At 34.4% G+C, this 18,957-nt stretch overlaps 3 protein-coding genes across 6 annotated transcripts; all 3 read right to left on the minus strand.

Annotated features, from left to right (window-relative positions):
* Positions 1–159: 159 nt before the first annotated feature.
* On the minus strand, positions 160–4,985 carry LOC149388237 (protein PHOSPHATE STARVATION RESPONSE 1-like). 2 transcript variants are annotated; one of them, XM_089622872.1, is made up of 8 exons: positions 4,691–4,985; positions 3,225–3,818; positions 2,656–2,869; positions 2,503–2,579; positions 2,354–2,393; positions 1,801–1,858; positions 930–999; positions 160–794 (listed from the first exon to the last, which is right to left on the minus strand). In XM_089622872.1, exons 2-8 carry the CDS (start codon positions 3,813–3,815, stop codon positions 456–458), a joined length of 1,389 nt encoding a protein of 462 aa, XP_089478998.1. In that variant the 5' UTR covers positions 3,816–3,818; positions 4,691–4,985; the 3' UTR covers positions 160–455. The 2 variants fall into 2 exon arrangements, with proteins under 2 accessions (XP_089478998.1, XP_089478997.1); XM_089622871.1 differs by having other exon boundaries at positions 3,225–3,822.
* Positions 4,986–6,503: 1,518 nt separating this feature from the next.
* Positions 6,504–9,157, minus strand: LOC149388238 (acid phosphatase 1-like). 2 transcript variants are annotated; one of them, XM_089621814.1, is made up of 3 exons: positions 8,620–9,157; positions 7,316–7,525; positions 6,504–6,907 (listed from the first exon to the last, which is right to left on the minus strand). In XM_089621814.1, exons 1-3 carry the CDS (start codon positions 9,021–9,023, stop codon positions 6,733–6,735), a joined length of 789 nt encoding a protein of 262 aa, XP_089477940.1. In that variant the 5' UTR covers positions 9,024–9,157; the 3' UTR covers positions 6,504–6,732. The 2 variants fall into 2 exon arrangements, with proteins under 2 accessions (XP_089477940.1, XP_089477941.1); XM_089621815.1 differs by having other exon boundaries at positions 7,316–7,522; positions 8,620–9,148.
* Positions 9,158–9,671: 514 nt separating this feature from the next.
* On the minus strand, positions 9,672–12,737 carry LOC149388239 (acid phosphatase 1-like). 2 transcript variants are annotated; one of them, XM_089621542.1, is made up of 3 exons: positions 12,338–12,737; positions 10,770–10,976; positions 9,672–9,960 (listed from the first exon to the last, which is right to left on the minus strand). In XM_089621542.1, the coding sequence occupies exons 1-3, from the start codon at positions 12,715–12,717 to the stop codon at positions 9,786–9,788; spliced, it is 762 nt and encodes a 253-aa protein (XP_089477668.1). In that variant the 5' UTR covers positions 12,718–12,737; the 3' UTR covers positions 9,672–9,785. The 2 variants fall into 2 exon arrangements, with proteins under 2 accessions (XP_089477668.1, XP_089477667.1); XM_089621541.1 differs by having other exon boundaries at positions 10,770–10,979; positions 12,338–12,733.
* Positions 12,738–18,957: the final 6,220 nt, after the last annotated feature.

The raw sequence follows: 18,957 nt of genomic DNA on the forward strand, positions 1-18,957 counted from the left end.
TTTTTTGGTCAGATGGGGAGTTTTAGATCTGTAAACATTACCCAGTCTCAATCACACACAATCCTGCCGAACTTTCTTTGACAATCACAACACAACACGCAATACAATCCGTAAAGGAATTAGCCGGTAAGATATTACAAGTAAACATCCAAGGGCTAATAGAGAGAACACAACAGTATTAATCTCAAGGTTATGTAGTCGACGGCACTGTATTATTATAAATTAGACCCAAGAACAGTCGATTCCTTGCAGATAACACGGCAATGGAGCAGATAATTCCCAGAGTCCTAAATACGAGCATTAAGAATAGATAGTAACAAAACTTGTTTAATGATAGCTCCAACTGCAATAATTGACAAGTTTCAAAAGCTCTTCTTCCAATCTACGGCTACTCGATATTACTATTGATGTATTGTCAGTTTCAATTCTAATGCTAAGTTGACCTGCGAGTCGGCTTATTCGTTTGTTCTGGGACGCTTTGCTGGTTGAGAACCGGCCTCGCACGAGTCTGGCTCGTGTTTCTCAGCTTCCTCTTGATGCCCGTTGATCTTATCAGAACCTTCTCGCAGTGTAGTTTTGGCATCGTTTTCACTTTTCCTGTGGTCGGTTTTGGAGGTCTCTGGGTCACCCTTTTCGGGGGAATCTCGAATTGGGTCGGAAGGCACGGCAGAAGGGTTCTCAACAGCTGAGGATGAAGCCTTTATCTTGTCCATACCTGATTTGCATTGCTTCTCGAACATCATTTGCAGGTATCTCCCTTGTTCTTCTATTCTCAATTGCAGGTTTCTTTGTATCTGCAAAAGACATACATGTATATCAACATTTACAGCGTTACAACGTGCCCAAAAAGGAGAGTGGCAGAATCAAGTTCAAGTATAAACCAAAATGATGTTGAGCTATATCAATTTTTTTAAGGTGAAAATCCTGACCTCGAGTTGTTCGTGCAATCGCTTCTGGACTTCCATTTGCAATCGCAAGGCTTCGGTGATCTCGATTCCTCTGTTAAGAGAACAGTATTGAATGTAGCAATGCATTAAAAATTGTATTGATCTATAAAACATTTATTATGTTTCAAAAAGGAAAAAGCAATGTATATTTTGGGGGTTGCACAATTTGCCCCTCTTCTAGATATCAGCTTAGGTATAGCCTAAGCTGAGTAGTTATTTTTTGGCCCTTTTCCTCTGGGCAAGCTATTAATTTTCTCTTTCATTCAGGAATTTCACAGGCTCTTTATGTAAAATAAAGAAAAAGATTCCCTTATCGCTATGACTGTTTAGTGAAAAAATTGCAAAAATGACTTGACAAACGATGAGTAAAATGCCATCTCAACCACCAAGAATCACTACCCAAAGGAAATTGACGATAATCGTGGATTCTTCCCACATAACTAAAAGGAAGAAGAAAAAAACACTGACCCACTAAATTCTATTCCATCTATTGCTTTAATCATTTTAAATGGAATTTCAAACTAAGAGACGTCCTCAAGATATTAAGTTATCATCCCCACCATGGGGAGGGTGACGCTGACCTCCATACAATTTGAAAAATGTGTATCATTGTCCTCCACAAACAGATTTCTCAAACGGGTCATTTTGAAAGACACATAGCGTCAAGAATAGTAGCTAAGATGCACAATAAGGTCATGAAAACATAAGTGGGAGAATCATTCTCTAAGACAAAGATTCACTATGAAACAAAAAAGACAATAACTCAAGAGTACATCTACCACCCTAAATGAAGTGATGAATTTGAGTATAAGTAAAATAAAAACCCCAAAATAATAGCCAAGAATTCACTCACGTTTTCAAGTCAAGTGATGATATTTCATCAATGGGAGTCAATCTCTTCTCTGATGTCCCTGCACGAAAAGGACGCCGTTGCGAGTATGAGCAAATGGAAAGCAAACAAACAAACGAAAAATGCAAGCCAGTGCTACATAAATATAAGGAAAGAATGTAATTAGATCCTATTGGCCAGTGCTATGCGAATACTTCTGTTTTTCAATGTCTTGAGTAAAAATAGCACAAGTGTACCGCCAGGAGTAGAAAACATAATAAAAGAAACTCTTATCCGCAGAGTCGAATGCTACAACCAGAAGATAAATCTTAACCACAAATGCACTGAAATCACCATTAAACAATGTTCCTTCATGTAATCGTAAAACTCCAAAAAAACAGGAGCGCAGGAATATAGTGCCTGCCCTATAACCTCTAGCATGTTTCTATGTTTAGTAGAAAGAGAGAAAAATGCATGCATGCTCGACAAAGTAAAATAAGGAAGAAATGGGAGCAAACAGAAATATGCAAGCAACCATAATGGTTAGAAGAAGTACTTTAAGCTTTCCATTATTTACCTTCTGACGGCTCTGGTCTATATCTAGCCGTTCTATACTTCTGCAATTCAAGAACGAAGTTCTATTATTAAAAGAAATACACATACAAATACAAGCGTATATATACCCATCGTAGGTAACAACACAAAACACACTGAAAGATTTAATACCTGCAAATGGCTTTTGACATGATAAATAGTCAAGCCTTCGACCTTCATGCGCTTTAGAACACCCTTTGGAGTAGCCCCTGCAAATTTAAAAATCTTTATTAGTTGAAATACTCAGCATCCCGAGTAAATGAGTAGTTAAAAAGAAAGACACACTTTCACTGCCACCAAGCTGGTTGACAGCCTCCACAAATGCCTCGTGCAGTTCGGGTGTCCAACGCATGCGTGGCTTGGAAGAGGCATTATTATTATTTGAACTAGATGGGGTTGAAACAGCCTGGATTTCTACACATGGAGCAGAATGCTGCTCATGAACTTGGGACTGCTGAGCTTGAAAATTTGAAGATGATTTTTGAGCCTCGTATCCAATCTGAAAAAAAAAAAAAAAAGTCACACTTTACCATGCTAATGCGAGTAGAACAAAAAAAAAATCAACCGTCCACATGACAAACCCTACAACCTTTGGGAGGTGAAAAATCAAGCATGCATTACTTTTTAAGCTAGGGTCTATTCCGTAGAATAATCATATTCTTGACCGGGAATACTTTAGACGGGGCTGCCCAGGACCTCTTCAAAATAAACTCTAAGCTAAAATCAAGTCAGGTATATTATTACTTAATACATACTTCATGGCATGAGGAATTGAACCCCAAATCTCAGGGGCCTAAGCCTAAGTGCGTATTTTTCATATTGAGCATCACAATACCCAAGGGATCTTATCTTACCTTGGGTTCCATATCTGTGATATTAGTGTCCACAAGAAGCTCATCCCAGCCAGAATTTAAAGCAGCATCGTCGTTGATTAACTGGTCAGCCCAGTCTTGCCAATCACTACGCTTTCCAAATTCTTCGGGCACCATGACGCTGCTACTACTGCCTTCTACTTGACTAGTCTCCATCGGGATATTTACAGGGATGTCAAGGAAATCTGTTACAGAATCTGTACACCAAGAAGCATTGCTTTCTTTGGCATAATGATTTGATGACGCTGGCGGTAGTAATGTTGAATGAGAAGATTGGGGAGCAGAGAAAGACACCACTCCATTATTTGAAGGCTGAAATATAAATGGGGTGTTTCTCGACTGGTTCTTCTGAGGCAAAACGGACGAATATTGCATATCAGATGAGAATATGGGACCAATCGATCCGCAGTTGGAGCTTAGTTGGCTTCCATGATCGGTAGAGCTCGGATACGCCTCTTCAAAGGAGGTTTGTGGAAGCACGGGCAGAGAAGAAGAGAGTGCTCCAGATGCCCCCATATTAGAGAGCTGCTTCATATCTGATCTCGGAATCGATAAAGCATGCCGCGCATCCATTGTCTTCCTAATATAATTATTATAAAGAAAATTAAAGGTTAGTATCGGTCATATACATAAGATTCAATAGGATCTGATGTCATGCAAATTCTCGCCAATTTAAGCTAGGCCTATTAAGATTACTCATTGCTTATCGTTTTATAAACTCTTTCGAATTAGAGTGAATAAAAAGTAACTTTGATTAAAGAGAAAGCAATTATGAAAATCCATCTATCATTAAGCATATAGTTGCACCAGTCAAACGCTTTTCTAATATTTTTTTTTCTTTGCTAATAATGTGTCTCATTCTGTAGGCTAATTCAAGATATTGTCGATTAAAAACAACCATGAAGGCTCAACGTGATCAAAGACTCCAGTTCTGATGACTCATAAGCATCATAACTAGTTGCACTTTAATCAACCATGTAACAATCTGATAACACTAACACTAACTCCATTTCATTATGTGTCATAAATCACTTGAAAAGACCAATCTGCATAATCTATTTGTTTATTTTAAGCACAAAAAAAAAAAAAAAAAAAAAAAAAAAAAGCAAAACCTTAGCAAATTACAATCACGAGGCAAAACCCGAAGCAGCTTCAAACTGGTCTAAATACAATATAACGAAAATAACGCATTAATCAAATCATCAACACACTTTATCCATAGAGAATACGATTTCTTGCACACAAAATCGCCGTCACGCATCGTTACTCACAATAAAAGTTAAAAACACGATTGATAACAACGGAAAAAAATTCCTAGTTCACCTCCGACCTAACATGCAAAGTGATAATAATACAAAGTTGATAAAAGAGTGTGTGTGTGTGTGTGAAGCGAAAACCAAAACTGAGCAAGAAACAAAAATTTCGAAAACGAGAGACCGAATTCTCACCTGAATATCGATACAGAGCAGACGGAGAGGTATAAGGACAAAAGGGGGAATAAAATTGGGAGCGCGATGAGAGACAGACAGCGAATCGATTCAGAAAATTCAATCGAAGAGGGAAAAAAAGATAGAGTAACGGGCGGGTTATTTAGGAGAGTCGGGTTGGGTCACCGGCGTCGTTACAGAGGCAAGGGAATCCACCGAACGGTGGTGACCGAAGTGCGATTTGGCTTTTGTTTGCCACTTTTTTCTCTCCTCTTCTTCCTGTGGTCATCTCTGCGTTTCGCGAGGGCACTTGGGTCTCCACGTGGATATATAGCGCGTGTTACTCAGTGCTTCCAGATCATGGCCGTGTGGGTCCACGAGGCATCACACCTTCTGATTGGTGGGCTCATATCACTGTCTGACGCTCGCACGTGTCTCTCTGATTCGGGAGATATTCTGCGAATACCGTTTTTATGCTCGCTCAAAAAACTTGATTTTAGAGAACATATTCCACAAATGTCTACGATATAAGATAAATAACTTTTACATTTTATGAGAATTGTTTGTGTGTCTCACTTACACATATTCATAAACTGATTTACTTGTAATAATACAACCAGAGCTACAAACAGAGCTCAAGAGAGAGAAAAAATCTAGAACCATTATTGATCGGAAAGAGAGAATCTCATTAATAGATCAAAAATGAAGTCTTACAAGCTTATATATCAAGCTAAGACAGTTATAATAGAATTCACGAACATAACCACTAATAACATGACACGTGGTTGGGTGAGCTTAGCTGAAAGACTTACACTTAAGACTTCGACTCTAATAGACCCCCGCAAGATGGACTGTAAATGTCGTGTAAGGACATCTTGGACATAAAACCTCGTAGAAATAAGCTGGTAAGGCTTTTGTGAAGATGTCGGCGAGCTGGTTGTGAGTTCGGACTGGAAGAAGCTTCAACTGTCCCAAGCGTAGTCTATCACGAACAAAGTGGCAATCGACTTCTATGTGTTTGGTGCGCTCATGAAAGGCAGGATTGGAGGCCATGCGTATGGCAGCTATGTTGTTGCAAAATAGAACCGCTGGCGAAGACTGTTGCACACCAAAATCTCATAAAAGTTGCTAAAACCAGACCAATTCGCTTGAAGCTAAAACGAGGGCTCTATACTCAGCCTCAGTAGATGATCGAGATACAGTTTGATGTTTCTTCGATTTCCAAGAGATCATTGAGTCTCCAAGAAAAACACAAAAATCATGTAACTGAGTGTCTAGTATCATAGCAAGTGGCATAGTCTGCATCACCGAACGCTCTGAGTTGTGTGGATGAGGATGCGGGGAATAAAACACCCAGGCCTAGTTGACGCTTGATGTATCTCAAGAGATGGATGAGCTGCCTGAAGATGAGAGTCTGCCGGAGAGGAGATGAATTTGACTCAATGTATGAACGGTGTAGGTTATATATCGGGGCGAGAGATGATGAGATAAAGATGATGACCAATGAGTTGGCGATTATATGATTTATAATTGTACACGTCCGTAAAGCAATTATATATTAACATATTACATTTTTAGAATTTTCTATATTAAGAAATTCTTTCATCAATGGCAGCACGAAACTTGGCGCACTAGCTTTTACATCTAGTATATCTGATTTGTCTACTGAACGTGTTGAATAAAGATATTTTAGTCCTATAAAAATAAAATCATTCATTTTCGTAATGTTTAAAAAAGCCCGTTGTTTTCGTAAAAAAAATAAATAAAATAAAAACAACTAAATTCCGTCGTTTCCGTGATAGGAAGTGATGAGCCAAAAAAATGGTAGGAAGAATGAATGAGAAAATCAAAACTCTTTATTACATTTGAAAGTGATGAAAATCAAGTTTCTCTCTTATTTTTTACTTCAAATGTAATTAGAAAAATACAACGTGATACTCATTTGTTTCCTCACATTTTTCAGGATCCAAGCAGACTCTAACCGAAATAATCCAAGCAGACTCTAACCGAAATAATTTAACAAAAAAAAAAAAAAGAATAGATCATAGCTTCAAATTCAATAACTAGACATAATAGATAGAATTTGGCAATTTGTAGGCTCTGTTTGCACTTGGAGTTCCTTCAAAACTACTCCAATGATCTCCGATTATCCCCTTAAGGCGATACCCACCGTCGACCAATTGTTGTCTCACTGCGGCTTTGTACTTGTTCACCTCCACCAATTCATCCTTCGGACTCCTGTTTACATTTCACATACATATATCATGTTATTACTTATTACTTGAGCAAAAACACTTAGAATGTTGGCTTAATTCACAACTCTACTATTTCAATTGATCTAACCTGTATAATTTTTTTTATTTAAAAATCATTTAAATAATATTAATATAAAAACAATAAACTGATAAGAACCCAAGAAGGATTTGTCTCTTATTTTCTTGAGTTCTCAATTTTCCGAGAAAAATGAAATTACATTTCTCATCCTACATAATTTATAAATTAGCCCCTCTAAACTTTATTTTGCATTTTAGCCTTCTCTAATTTAGGTTTCTAGCTCCGTGTCTCCCCAAGTGTTTTTTTTTTTTTGTTTTTTTTGTTTCCATAAATTTTAAAAAGAGGTTATATAACATTTGTGATATTAGGTACCTTAAATAGAGAGTAGCCCATCCATGGTATCCAACGTCGAGGAGGTTATCAACGGTTTCCGATCGGATACACTCTCTTCTTGATGAGATGAGAAAAATCTTGAGCCCTTTGTCTCTGATCTCGTTGAAGATCTTCAACGTCGGTTTCAGGGCCGGAGCGTCGCTCTTTGTCATCCACTTCTCCATAGAAGTCGCATTAAGTTTCTCTCTTCTGGTTTTAAATTCCGAAAGGAAGAAAAGAAAAATGTAAATGACCATGCTATGCAATCTCAGACTACTGGCCTATAGAAAGCTTATCACCTTAAAAAAAAAAGAAATTAAAACAGGTACTACCAATACAAAAATATATAAACAGGAAAATTAGAGGGAAAACAACAGGCAAAATATTTATAGTTTTGATCGTTGACTATATCTTGTGTTATACACTCTACTATATAAAACTCTCACTTTTGTACTTAATAACACAAATTTTCGTATGTGCTTACACTCTGTCGTAATAAGTAAAAAAAAAAATTTCACTGATCCCCATTTATGTTGATTTTCATTTTGCATAATTTATAGAAAAAAAAAATCTTATAAATTTGATAATTACCGGCTCGTCATGACTTAGACAACACATTTTTTTCCGATTTTTAAAAATACTTATATAGAAGTCAACAAAATTCGAGGTAAGCTTGTGTTGTTTACTAAAAACGCTAAACGTAGGAGTTTTAAATCACAAAAACCCCAGGTTTTCTTTTATTTTTATAATGGATCTTCTAGCTAAATAGTCTAAACAATAATTAAATTTGTAAATTAATCAAAGTTTAAAATGAGTGCATTATCTAAAATTTACAAAAACGTACAAATATCAAACAAACAATTAATATTTTTTTTATGTTGTCGATCAATTTATATTCAGAAGTATGTATCATATATATACTATAGAATTTTAATAGTATATATAGAATTTTATATATACTATACAACTTTGACTATTTTAGTTTTTTTTCCTTCTAAAAATCTCGGACTTTTTACTAATAACTTACAAATCTGGCTATTTTGTTAAATAATTAGTTTCAAGTGACAATTTTATATAATTAATTCTTCTATAATATACTCTAAAAACACAAATTCATGAAATATTATAGCGTCATTATGTCAAAAGCAAGGATTCAAACGTCAGTGGCCGATTTTGTATCTATGATCCCGAAATCGAAAATTACGGTAGGCGATAAAAATCGCGACAGAAATATTGTGAGTACTATGATAGTATAGAAAAAGTAACAAGTAGTTGGGGTAGTATAGTTAGTGATTTTGGCTCACCCAAATCCATGTTTTTTGTAGTAGGGAATGGTGGAGATCAAGGTGTCGTCAACGTCGAAAATCCACGCGTCTTTCCCGTCGGGATTGGAGCCGCAGCAACATGTGGCGAGATAAAGCCTGACCTCATCCAAGGCCTTGATCGAGTCAGCCTCGTACTGATCCGATGTCATGTACTTCTCGATGTGCGAAGCGCACTCCTGAGGCACCGCCTCGAACCACCTCACGTTGTTCATCTCCACGTTCATCCTCCAACTCTCGCAGTACTTCCTCAAGGTCTCGCCCCGCCCGCCCCTATTTCCGCCCCCGAACCCGAAGCTCAGGATGTTCCAATCCGCGGCCACGGATAGGCTAATGAAGACGGAGAAGAAGGAGAAGAAGAAGAAGAGGATGAGTGCTCTTGTCATTGTTGGTTTGGTGATGTGTTTGAAAATAATATTTTGATGGAATGGAATGCCAGGGAATGGGAGGGTTTATATAATAGTGTAGCTGTTGGGGTGTTTTGTTAGGACGTGCAAAGATGTGTTTTATTTTTTTTTAATATTTAGCTTCTTAACATGGTGTGTAGTAGTCAGTCAAGCTTTACAATAATGGCTGACAACTGGAGAGTCGTTAATCACCGTTTGATTTTGGATCTCATTTGGGTTTTGTTTTTATATGTATTATGGTATATTATTATATGGTGGGCCAATACTTCCATTCCATTGTTGCTCTCTTAGTTGAGCATTGATTCTTTGCTCTATGAGCTTTTTATGAGGGTAGAGATTTGACTTTTGAAGATTAAAATACCGTTTACCGTACGATGTAGATAAATTATACACAGTAAATAAATTGATTATTTTACATAACTACTTTTTTTTAATTAGACAAGATTTAAAAGTGTTAAGTTACAAACATGTAATAAATAATGTTAATTTTGTTATTATTAGTTACATATTTGTAAATAAACTCTTAAATTTGTCTTATTTGAAAAAAAAAATACAGTAATGTGGAATCAGTCATTTATTTACTTCTACGATGTAAGGTCATACTTTAGACTAGGGCAAGTTATTGAAGGAAATAAAAAGAGCATCAAAGCTTAGAGTTGGAAATGAAAGAAAATGACAAACATGCTGAGTTTCATAAACATTAATTGAAGTGATAAAGAAAGATAGCTTCAAATTCAATAACTAGACATAGTAAATGGAATTTGGCAATTTGTAAGCTCTGTTTGCGCATGGAGTTCCTTCAAAACTACTCCAATGATCTCCGATTATCCCCTTGAGGCGATACCCACCGTCGACCAATTGTTGTCTCACCCCAGCTTTGTACTTGTTCACTTCTACCAATTCATCCTTCGGACTCCTGTGTACACATTTACATAAATATATCATGTTATTACTTGAGCATAGCAATAAAGGTATATATGTTTGAAACTCCGATTTTACAATGAAAAATGAATTGTGAGAGAAAATCAAAATTCTCGAATAATTTTATATTTCGTTTTTGGGAGTCAAGAAAAATTTGAAGGATATATAATAGAGAGAGAGAGAGAGCTCCGCTCGATCATTTTCAATGTCTTTTGGATCTATCTTCAATCCCGTAAGTCAGGTCAATTCTACGAATAAAGACATTAAAGAAAAGAAACAATGGATATATTTTTTTTCTCGCTGCATGCAAGTTCGAACTCTGATTTTACAATGAAAAATAAATTGTGAGAGAAAATCAATTCTAGAATAATTTTTTTTTTAGTCAAGAAAAATTTGAAAGATATATAATAGAGAGAGAGAGAGAGAGAGAGAGAGAGAGAGAGAGAGAGAGAGAGAGAGAGAGAGAGAGAGAGAGAAAAGCCTACACGCAAGGACTAAACAATGATATTAAGGGGGGGCTATGTATGTTGAATTATTTATTTTCAGGGGGCCTAATCTGAGTTTTCATGTAAAATCTAAAATCTATTAAGTAATAGTAAACTAAATAAATTATTTAAGGGGGGCCTGTGATTTTCTTGGATTCTCAATTTCCATTCTTTTTTCTAATAAAAATGAAATTACACTTCTATCCGTACATTTTTCCTATAAAAAATATATAGATTCTCACTATATACCTTCCTATTTTCCAACCCAAAGTGCTTTCTGTTCTCATAAATTTGAAAAAAGAGGTTATATATTATGTACCTTAAATAAAGAGTAGCCCATCCGTGGTATCCAACGTCGAGGAGGTTATCGACGGTTTCTGATCGGATACACTCTCTTCTTGATGAGATGAGAAAAATCTTGAGCCCTTTGTCTCTGATCTCGTTGAAGATCTTCAACGTCGGTTTCAGGGCCGGAGCGTCGCTCTTTCTCATCCACCTCTCCATAGAAGTCGTGTTAAGTTTCTCTCTTCTGGTTCAAAATTCCCAAAGGAAGATAAACGTAAATGACCATGCTATGCAATCTAACACCATGACACTAAAGCTTATCACCTTAAAAAAATGTCTTAATACCAATATGATAAACAGGAAAATTAGAGGGAAAACAATAGAGAAAATACCATTAATATATCAAAAATTTAGCGATATAAGCCTCATAAAAGTAAGCGTTTGCGCTTTAGCCAACGTTTTGTAAATTTTTCGTAAATAGCCAAAAACTGTTGTAAATATTTCGTAAATAATTGTGTTTTTTGTTTTTTATAGCGTAAATAGATTTATGTGGTTATTTACAAAAAAAATTAACGAAACGTTGGCTATTTCAAAATTTTTAACGTTCAATATGGCTAGATAGTCACTGGATCCTTAATATATTGGGTTATTAAATTATATAGCCACACAGATATAGTGGATTGAGATATAGCCCACCTTTGGTTAATTTCTTGTAAATAGCCAAATAAACTTATTAACAGATTAATAAAAGACTTATTTAACACAGCCAAACATATATTTTAAGTAGTTAATAAGTTGCCACATATGCAAGTTGGCTATTTACAAAGTATTTACCAAAGGCTGGCTAATTTACAATTCCTATAGTTTAGGTAGCTTACCTAGCCAATTTTTTGTAATATATTTATAGTTTTAACCAATGACTTTGTTTTGGGTTTTAATCAATTATATAAAACTCTCACTTTGGCTTTTTAATCAATTACATAAAACTCTCACTTTGGTTCTTTATAGCGCAATTTTCATATCCTCGTGTTCCCATTTTTGTCGACCACTGACCCCATTTATGTTGATTTTTATGCATAAATTATAGCAAAAAAATCTTATAAATTTGACAAACACCTGCTCGTCATTGACTTAAAACTTAAAAGACACACATTTTTTCCATTTAAAAAAATATGTACATATAAAAATTAGATGTAAGCTTTTGTTGTTTAAAAACACTGAAAATAGGAGTTTTAAATAAAAAAACCCCTCAGATTTTCTTTTCATTTGACATTAATAAATTATAAAACAGAAAATTTTTAAAATTAGAGAAATAATTAAAATTTACAAAAACCAGCAAGTATTAGTTGTCAGCAATTTTTATATACAAAAGTAAATATCATGTATATGCTATCAAATATATTATAGACAATATATAAGAAAGAAAAATAGACAATGCCAAACTCCAACTATTTCAGCACAAATTTAAAATCTCAACAATGTTACTAAAAATCGACTATTTTTCTAAATAAAAAAATCGGCTCCAATAATCTATTTTATATAACATTTATTTTGATAATAGAGTGCATTATGTCAAAAACATAGAGTAAGTGATTGGCTCACCCAAAGCCATGTTTTTTGAAGTAAGGAATGGTGGAGAGCAAAGTGTCGTCGATGTCGAAAATCCACGCGTCCTTTCCGTCGGGATTGGCACCGCAGCAACAGCTTGCGAGGTAGAGCTTGACTTCTTCCAAGGCCTTGACCGAGTCGGCCTTGTATTGCTCTGATGTCATGTACTTCTCGATGTGCGAAGCGCACTCCTGAGGCACCGCCTCGAACCACCTCACATTGTTCATCTCCACATTCATCCGCCAACTCTCGCAGTACCTCCTCAAGCTCTCGCCCCGCCCGCCCCCGAACCCGAAGTTCAAGATGTTCCAATCCCCGGCCACGGATGAGCCGATGAAGAGAGAGAGGAGAAAAAAGATGATGAGCCTTGCCATTTTTTTTTTTTTGGGGTAATGTTTTTGAAAATGTTGGATTGAGGCCAAGGAAGGGAGTGTTATAAATTCGTGAGGGTGAGTTTTTTTTTTTTTTTTTTTGAATATTTAGCTTCTTTGATCACATGGTGTGTAGTAGTCAATCAAGTTGTATAATATTTAATTTTGGCTTTGCAATAATGGTTGACAACTGGATATAGAGCATGGTTGTAGTTAATCACCGTTTTGATTTTAGATCTCTCCTTTGGATTTGTTCTTATCTACATTAATGGTGGACCTGTATAATTATGTGCAAGTTCTCCATGGGGTGTACTCTTATTTCAGCATGGATAATTTCCTCTACGAGCCTTTTTCTGAGAGGGAAGAGATCTGTCTTTCTATATGAGATTTTATGTAAGAATTAAAATATTGGATTTTACTAGTATATGTCGCATGTTGATCATAGTATATTTAAGTGTTTAACCATTAGAATTAAAGAGATCAGAAATGAATGTGTGTTGGTGGGAGGGAAGGCAAATGCAATATTGATGATAATGATGGTTAGTTGGAGAGGACCCCAAAACCCAAAAAACACCGACTTCTTTCATATCAATTCAACAAGCTATGAGTTGTATGAATATTAACTTATCAACTAGGAAATGTGCTCTTGGCTGTTCTTTATTTATTTATTTTAGCTGAGCAAAGTAGTACAATATATGTGACAAGTGTTAAGTAAGTCGCATTCAAATGGTTGTATCAATTTTTTAATTAACTAAGATAGAAAATTAGATTATGATTATGTAAAGGTGATGAATGAGCCTTTAACCACGTTTTTTCCATTGATATTCTCTGTTATATTTAGATTAATTGTGTTTTGATTTCTTCAAACTCAAAAACAATTCTTAAAATAGTTTAGCTGTTAACTCCACACCACCTTCAAAGTGGATACCGTGGGTTCAATTCTCACTCGCAGCAAATCTACCTTAAAAAAAAAAAAATCAAAACCATAATTTTATTGTTTTCTCTTATTTATTTTAATTTTCTTAAATCTTTTAGTTAATTAGTTGAAATTAGGATATGTTGATCGAGACTATGATACTTTGGTATCTATTAAAGATTTTTTTTTTCACTCCAAAGCGATACACATCACTTGCATGCACTTAAACAATTTCTTTCTCTTGAAGACCTTCGATATGAAAGACATGATGTATCAAATAGTCAATGTTTCAATATTTTTGTTTAAATAGTCAATTTTGATGATGTGACAATTAAACCAATTTTTTACTTCCGATTTTGCCATTTTATTTTTCTATTTTTTTAAATTAAAAAATAATAAGTGTAAAATCAAATTAATTTGTTTATTTTGGGATCTTCTTTTTAAATAAATACTCTCTCGGTCATCTTTTTAAATAAATACTATCTCTCTCGCACCCTCTCTCTCTCATATTAACCGTGTAATTAAATGTCCAATAACCACAAAATCACGTTGAAAGAAAATTTTTTTTAAAAAAAAAAAAAAAACCTTTCCTCTCCAAAATTTATCTCGCGAAAAACACAAGAACATGAAAATTGAGTTCTTCATCACAAAACCAAGCAAAATAGAAGAAATTATATGTCAAAAAAGAATTATTAACGTGCGAATTTCAAATTTCGTCTGTTTGATTTTGTAATTTGATTTTTCTCGTTTAGAATAGTGTTTTTAGGGTTCGTAGATTATTCACGGATGATTTTTATTGTAAAATCGGACAGAAAATAGAGTTTTTCAAGTGAAAATGGACCAACAAACATGACCCACTATTTTGATGTAGGGCCTTCGGATTTTGGCCGGATTCGCACGTTTAGACCCTCAAAATGACATGTGTAATCTTTCCGATTTTTGTAATTTTTTGTTTTTTCTCTTTATCACGAGTTCCTTCGTCTTTCTCTAAATCTCCACTTCTTCAATGTTTTCTGGGTTGTTTACGAAATCTTCAATGCTTCTACAGGGTTCTGGAAATTGGTCTTTGAATATGTGTTCTTGAGTTTAGAATTCGAATTGATGATACGTTGTCACTGAGATCTCTTTTTTTCAAAACTTTTCATTTGTTTATTTTGATTCATTTGACACTTAATTTTGTTGAATAATAGATCTTCTTTTTTCGTAACCCGTCGTTTGTTTATTTTGGTAATTTGACATATAATATTTATTATGGGTAATTAAGCTAAATAGCCTCCTGAAAATAAGCAATTTATTTTTAGCCCACATGTTGTTAATTAATGGTAAATAGCCATGAGGATTTATTTACAGCGAAAATAGGACGAGACTGCCCTTTGTTATTCCCGCCCATTTTGTATCAGCGCATTTACACATAATAAGCTCAAAGATTTCGTCATTAATGCTCGCGCAAATCGAGGAGGTAATTAAAACCATATAGCTGCATTCACACTTCACACGCAACCGCTCTCATTTATTGTTTTTCAAAAAAAAAAAAGAAAGATGAAAGAGAGCCGAGAGAGAGAGAGAGAGCCGAGAGAGAGAGATCGAGGGAGTGAGAGCTCGAGGAAGAAGAGAACGCTCAACCGGACCACCACCAAACACCCCGTCATGAGTCGACCCAAAACCCGAGCGCTCGGACCGGAGAGTCGCCGGGAGTTGCCGAGAAAAGATTGACGAGGAGTTCGGCTGGAATCAAAGAGAGTCGTCGGAATTCATCAAATTGAGAAGGCATTTCCCGTGAATCTCTTGAACCCAAGGGTTTGGGTTCCGAATTACAATAAAATTGGGGCTTTCTCGATAATGATTGTATCGTTCTTGCTTGGTTAAGCTTTGTCGTTGATTTTTTTTCTCTCGTGCTCCCTGTTTGGTCTGATGGGTTTGGATGAATTGAAGTTGTTAAATTGATTTTTGTTAGTTAAAATTGAAGGCTTAATTTCAATCGCAGGCTCTGATTTTTTTTTTCTCTAGTGCTCCCTGTTTGAATTTTCCGAGAAGAGAAGAATATGTGTCCAAAGGTCCCGATCGATATTATGGACTCCGCGAAGAACTTTTTTTTTTTTTTTTTTTTACAGTATGTTCGTGTAAATAGAAATCATATTTACAGTATATTCGTGTAAATACGAAGCTTATTTACAGTATATTTATTGTAAATACAAAGCATATTTACATTATATTCACTGTAAATACAAAGCATATTTACAGTATAATCGTGTAAATAAACTGAAAAAAAATTCTGAAAATATTTTGGGCACGAAAATTCTGGAAATTATGAATATATGAAAGACAAAATAATATCAATGAATGAAGAATATATTTACAGATTTTATCCATAATGAATTGCAACAAAAATAGAAACTAATTACCTAAAGTCAACGCTGAAAATTTCCAAATACATAACAATTAATGGGCTGAGAACTTTCAAAATCTGCTCAAAATTCAAATTTCAAATTTGAAAACTTCCCTATTCGGTTTCAATATTTAATTCGAAATTTAAAAAAAAAACTGTCTATTTAAAATAGCGTAAGGGCAAAAATGTAAAACTAATTCAATTAATAAGCTGCCACTTAAGGAAGAAGACTATTTACGGAAAATTAACGAAAGGTTGGCTAAAACGAAATTGCTAGTGTTTTAGATGGCTACGCAGCCAATTATTTGATTTATTATTTACTGAAATGAACTATTGTTTACTAACATTTACATATATTAACAATACTACGACATTTTTAGTCCGGCTTGTCAATGGTGTTCTTCGCGTCTAGGATCTATGTGGGGTATTCTTCATGTGGTCTTATGAGAGAGAGATGAAAAGAGCCATTAAATGTGGTTATGGTAAATTCATTTGATATCTCTTTTTATTTTAATTATGAAATATGTTTAATGAAGAGTATTTTGGATATTTGATCATCCGCAATGGTTATTTTGCAAAATTAACAAAATATTGACTATTTAGCAAAATTCAAGTTTGCTGTTGGGTAGTTAGATATGAAGCTCAAAATCTTATATATTGGAATAAAGACTCGTAAGAAAAGATGATGATACATTTTGGGTTTCTCAAGGGACCTATATTGAAAAAGTTTTAATAATATTTTTGGATGAACGATTGTTTACGAAGCGCTACATTCTTTATAATAGGCCATTGAAGTTGCATTGTTCCAATTAGCCATCGTTTTATGGCTGAGAATAATAGAAGTGGAATTCAATACATGAACATGCTAAAGCAGAAATCTCAAGAAGAACTCTAGGAGTGGAAAATTTAGATAATGCTCATGTGACATAGTCATATGATAACACCGATCCTCGAATTGAAGTCGACATGCCTAAAGACCAGTTTGACACTGATCTTCGAAAAGCATGAACTTCTATTGTGCTGAAGTGGAAGGGAAAATCAATGTCGTTCTAACTTCCTCTACGAGTGATATAAGGTGTCAAAACTAAGCTTTTGTTTCCATTGCCTTTTTTACATTCTAGAGCTAGCTAAGATTTTTTTTTTTAATTGTTATTTTGTTTCGAAAAGCATGCATGCTTTGAGTAAGCGGGTCACTACTATGAATGGGGTAGATCTCACACTCACACTAGGACTGGCTTAACATATTAATTGGTGACAGACTTTTTTTTAGTACTCACGAAGAACACTTGGTTCCGAGAACTCCGAGTGTCTAGGTAAGATTATCTATCAGACGAATCTAGTAAAAGAGAGAAAGTAAATGAGATTACTGAACAATAGGTGAAATTTATGACGAGTGCTTGTGAGTATGAGATTGTGAATGTCTTCTTCTAGCCAGCACTTCTTGTATTTATAGGTCTTGGGGTCGAGCACATGGGGTGATCAGTCTCACATCTATGTCGGTTATCAAGTAACCGTCACCAGAACTTGCGTAGTGAGCGGTTATTTCCTCGTCTGCTCGACATAACCGTCGAGGTGGACGTTTTACTTAAATTTGAATTTGTTTACACGTGTTTATATTTTGTTTAACTAGTCTTTGACCTATCATCTTATCTTCTCTTCGAAGTTTTGCTTGATAGGGTTCGTTCTTAATTTATGAACAGGTCGTCCATTATCCTTAGTAATCCCTCGGGCTTATTTGACTCGAGCTCGGCGTTGAAATTTTTATATTCTCGAAGCCTCTGAGCTTTTGCTTGGACTGTGCAGATTATATGAGTAATATTAATAATATGAGTATTTATTAATAAGCATCTTATTTCTTTTTCGATTTTTTTGGAATGAAAACCATGCAATTACATAATTAGTAAAGAGAACAAATGGGCTTCGAGTCATTTACATGGGTTTTGGCTCTGTTCTCTGCGTTTGGACAATTGGCTTTGATAATGGTTGAAAGTTGAAACTGTCCCAAGCTAACTCATTTAAAAAGAACTTTCGTGAATAGCTTACTTCTCATTATTATCCTGAACCTTACTTATTTAATTCGTAGAATATCTCATTGTAAATTATTTCTTTTGTTGTTTACAATTTTATTTTACTTTATTTTTATTTTATTTTAACTTTTTTAGCTTTTTCAGATTCATAAAAAAAAAACTAAAAAATCATATGAAATTAGAAAATGAGATATTTATGAAATTATTGAGCATTTAAAGTATTTAGAAAATTACCACATCTTTAAGTTTAAACGAGATATTTGTAAAAGTTCTCTCATCATCATCATAATGACATGTGAACATATGTTCATCTTTTTGTTAGGGTCTTATAACTAAATAGTCACTTTAAAATAATAAATTTACAAAATAGTCAAAATTTGTCTAAAATTAATGAATTAATCTACGACTATAATAGTTTCACTAAAATAAAATTGATCTCGTGATTAATTTTTTAAGTGATAAATTACTTATACAAATAGTAAAAAGTTGACAAGTGTAATTTAATTTTCTTTTTTTCATAATTTAAAATTTTGACCACTTTGTAAATCAATTAATTTTAAATGACTATATTGTATATACATTATTTGTGGATTTGTTTTTCGAAATGAGACTTAAAACAAAAACTTTACAACCGTCCTTGTTGTATCGGTCTCATGCACCGTATGGCTTATGTCCTTCAGACTCATTTCCTCAAGTGTAAAAAAAAAAAAAAAAAAAAAAAAAAAAAAAAAAAAATCATAATAGTAAAATAAAAATAAAAAATTATCTACGTTAAAAGTGTAATTAGATAAGTTTGATGAAGAAAATAGCTCTAAATTACACGTCGGAACCGGAAGGCATACTCTACTCATCAATATCATCAAAGTGTTCTCTTTTTTTATTATTTAAAGGAAACGCGTTAACAATAAGTGTCG

This window comes from Urtica dioica, chromosome 8, assembly GCF_054948205.1.
Source record: "Urtica dioica subsp. dioica isolate 48M chromosome 8, U.dioica_male_clone48M_v1_H2, whole genome shotgun sequence".
In the NCBI taxonomy this organism is placed as follows: domain Eukaryota; kingdom Viridiplantae; phylum Streptophyta; class Magnoliopsida; order Rosales; family Urticaceae; genus Urtica; species Urtica dioica.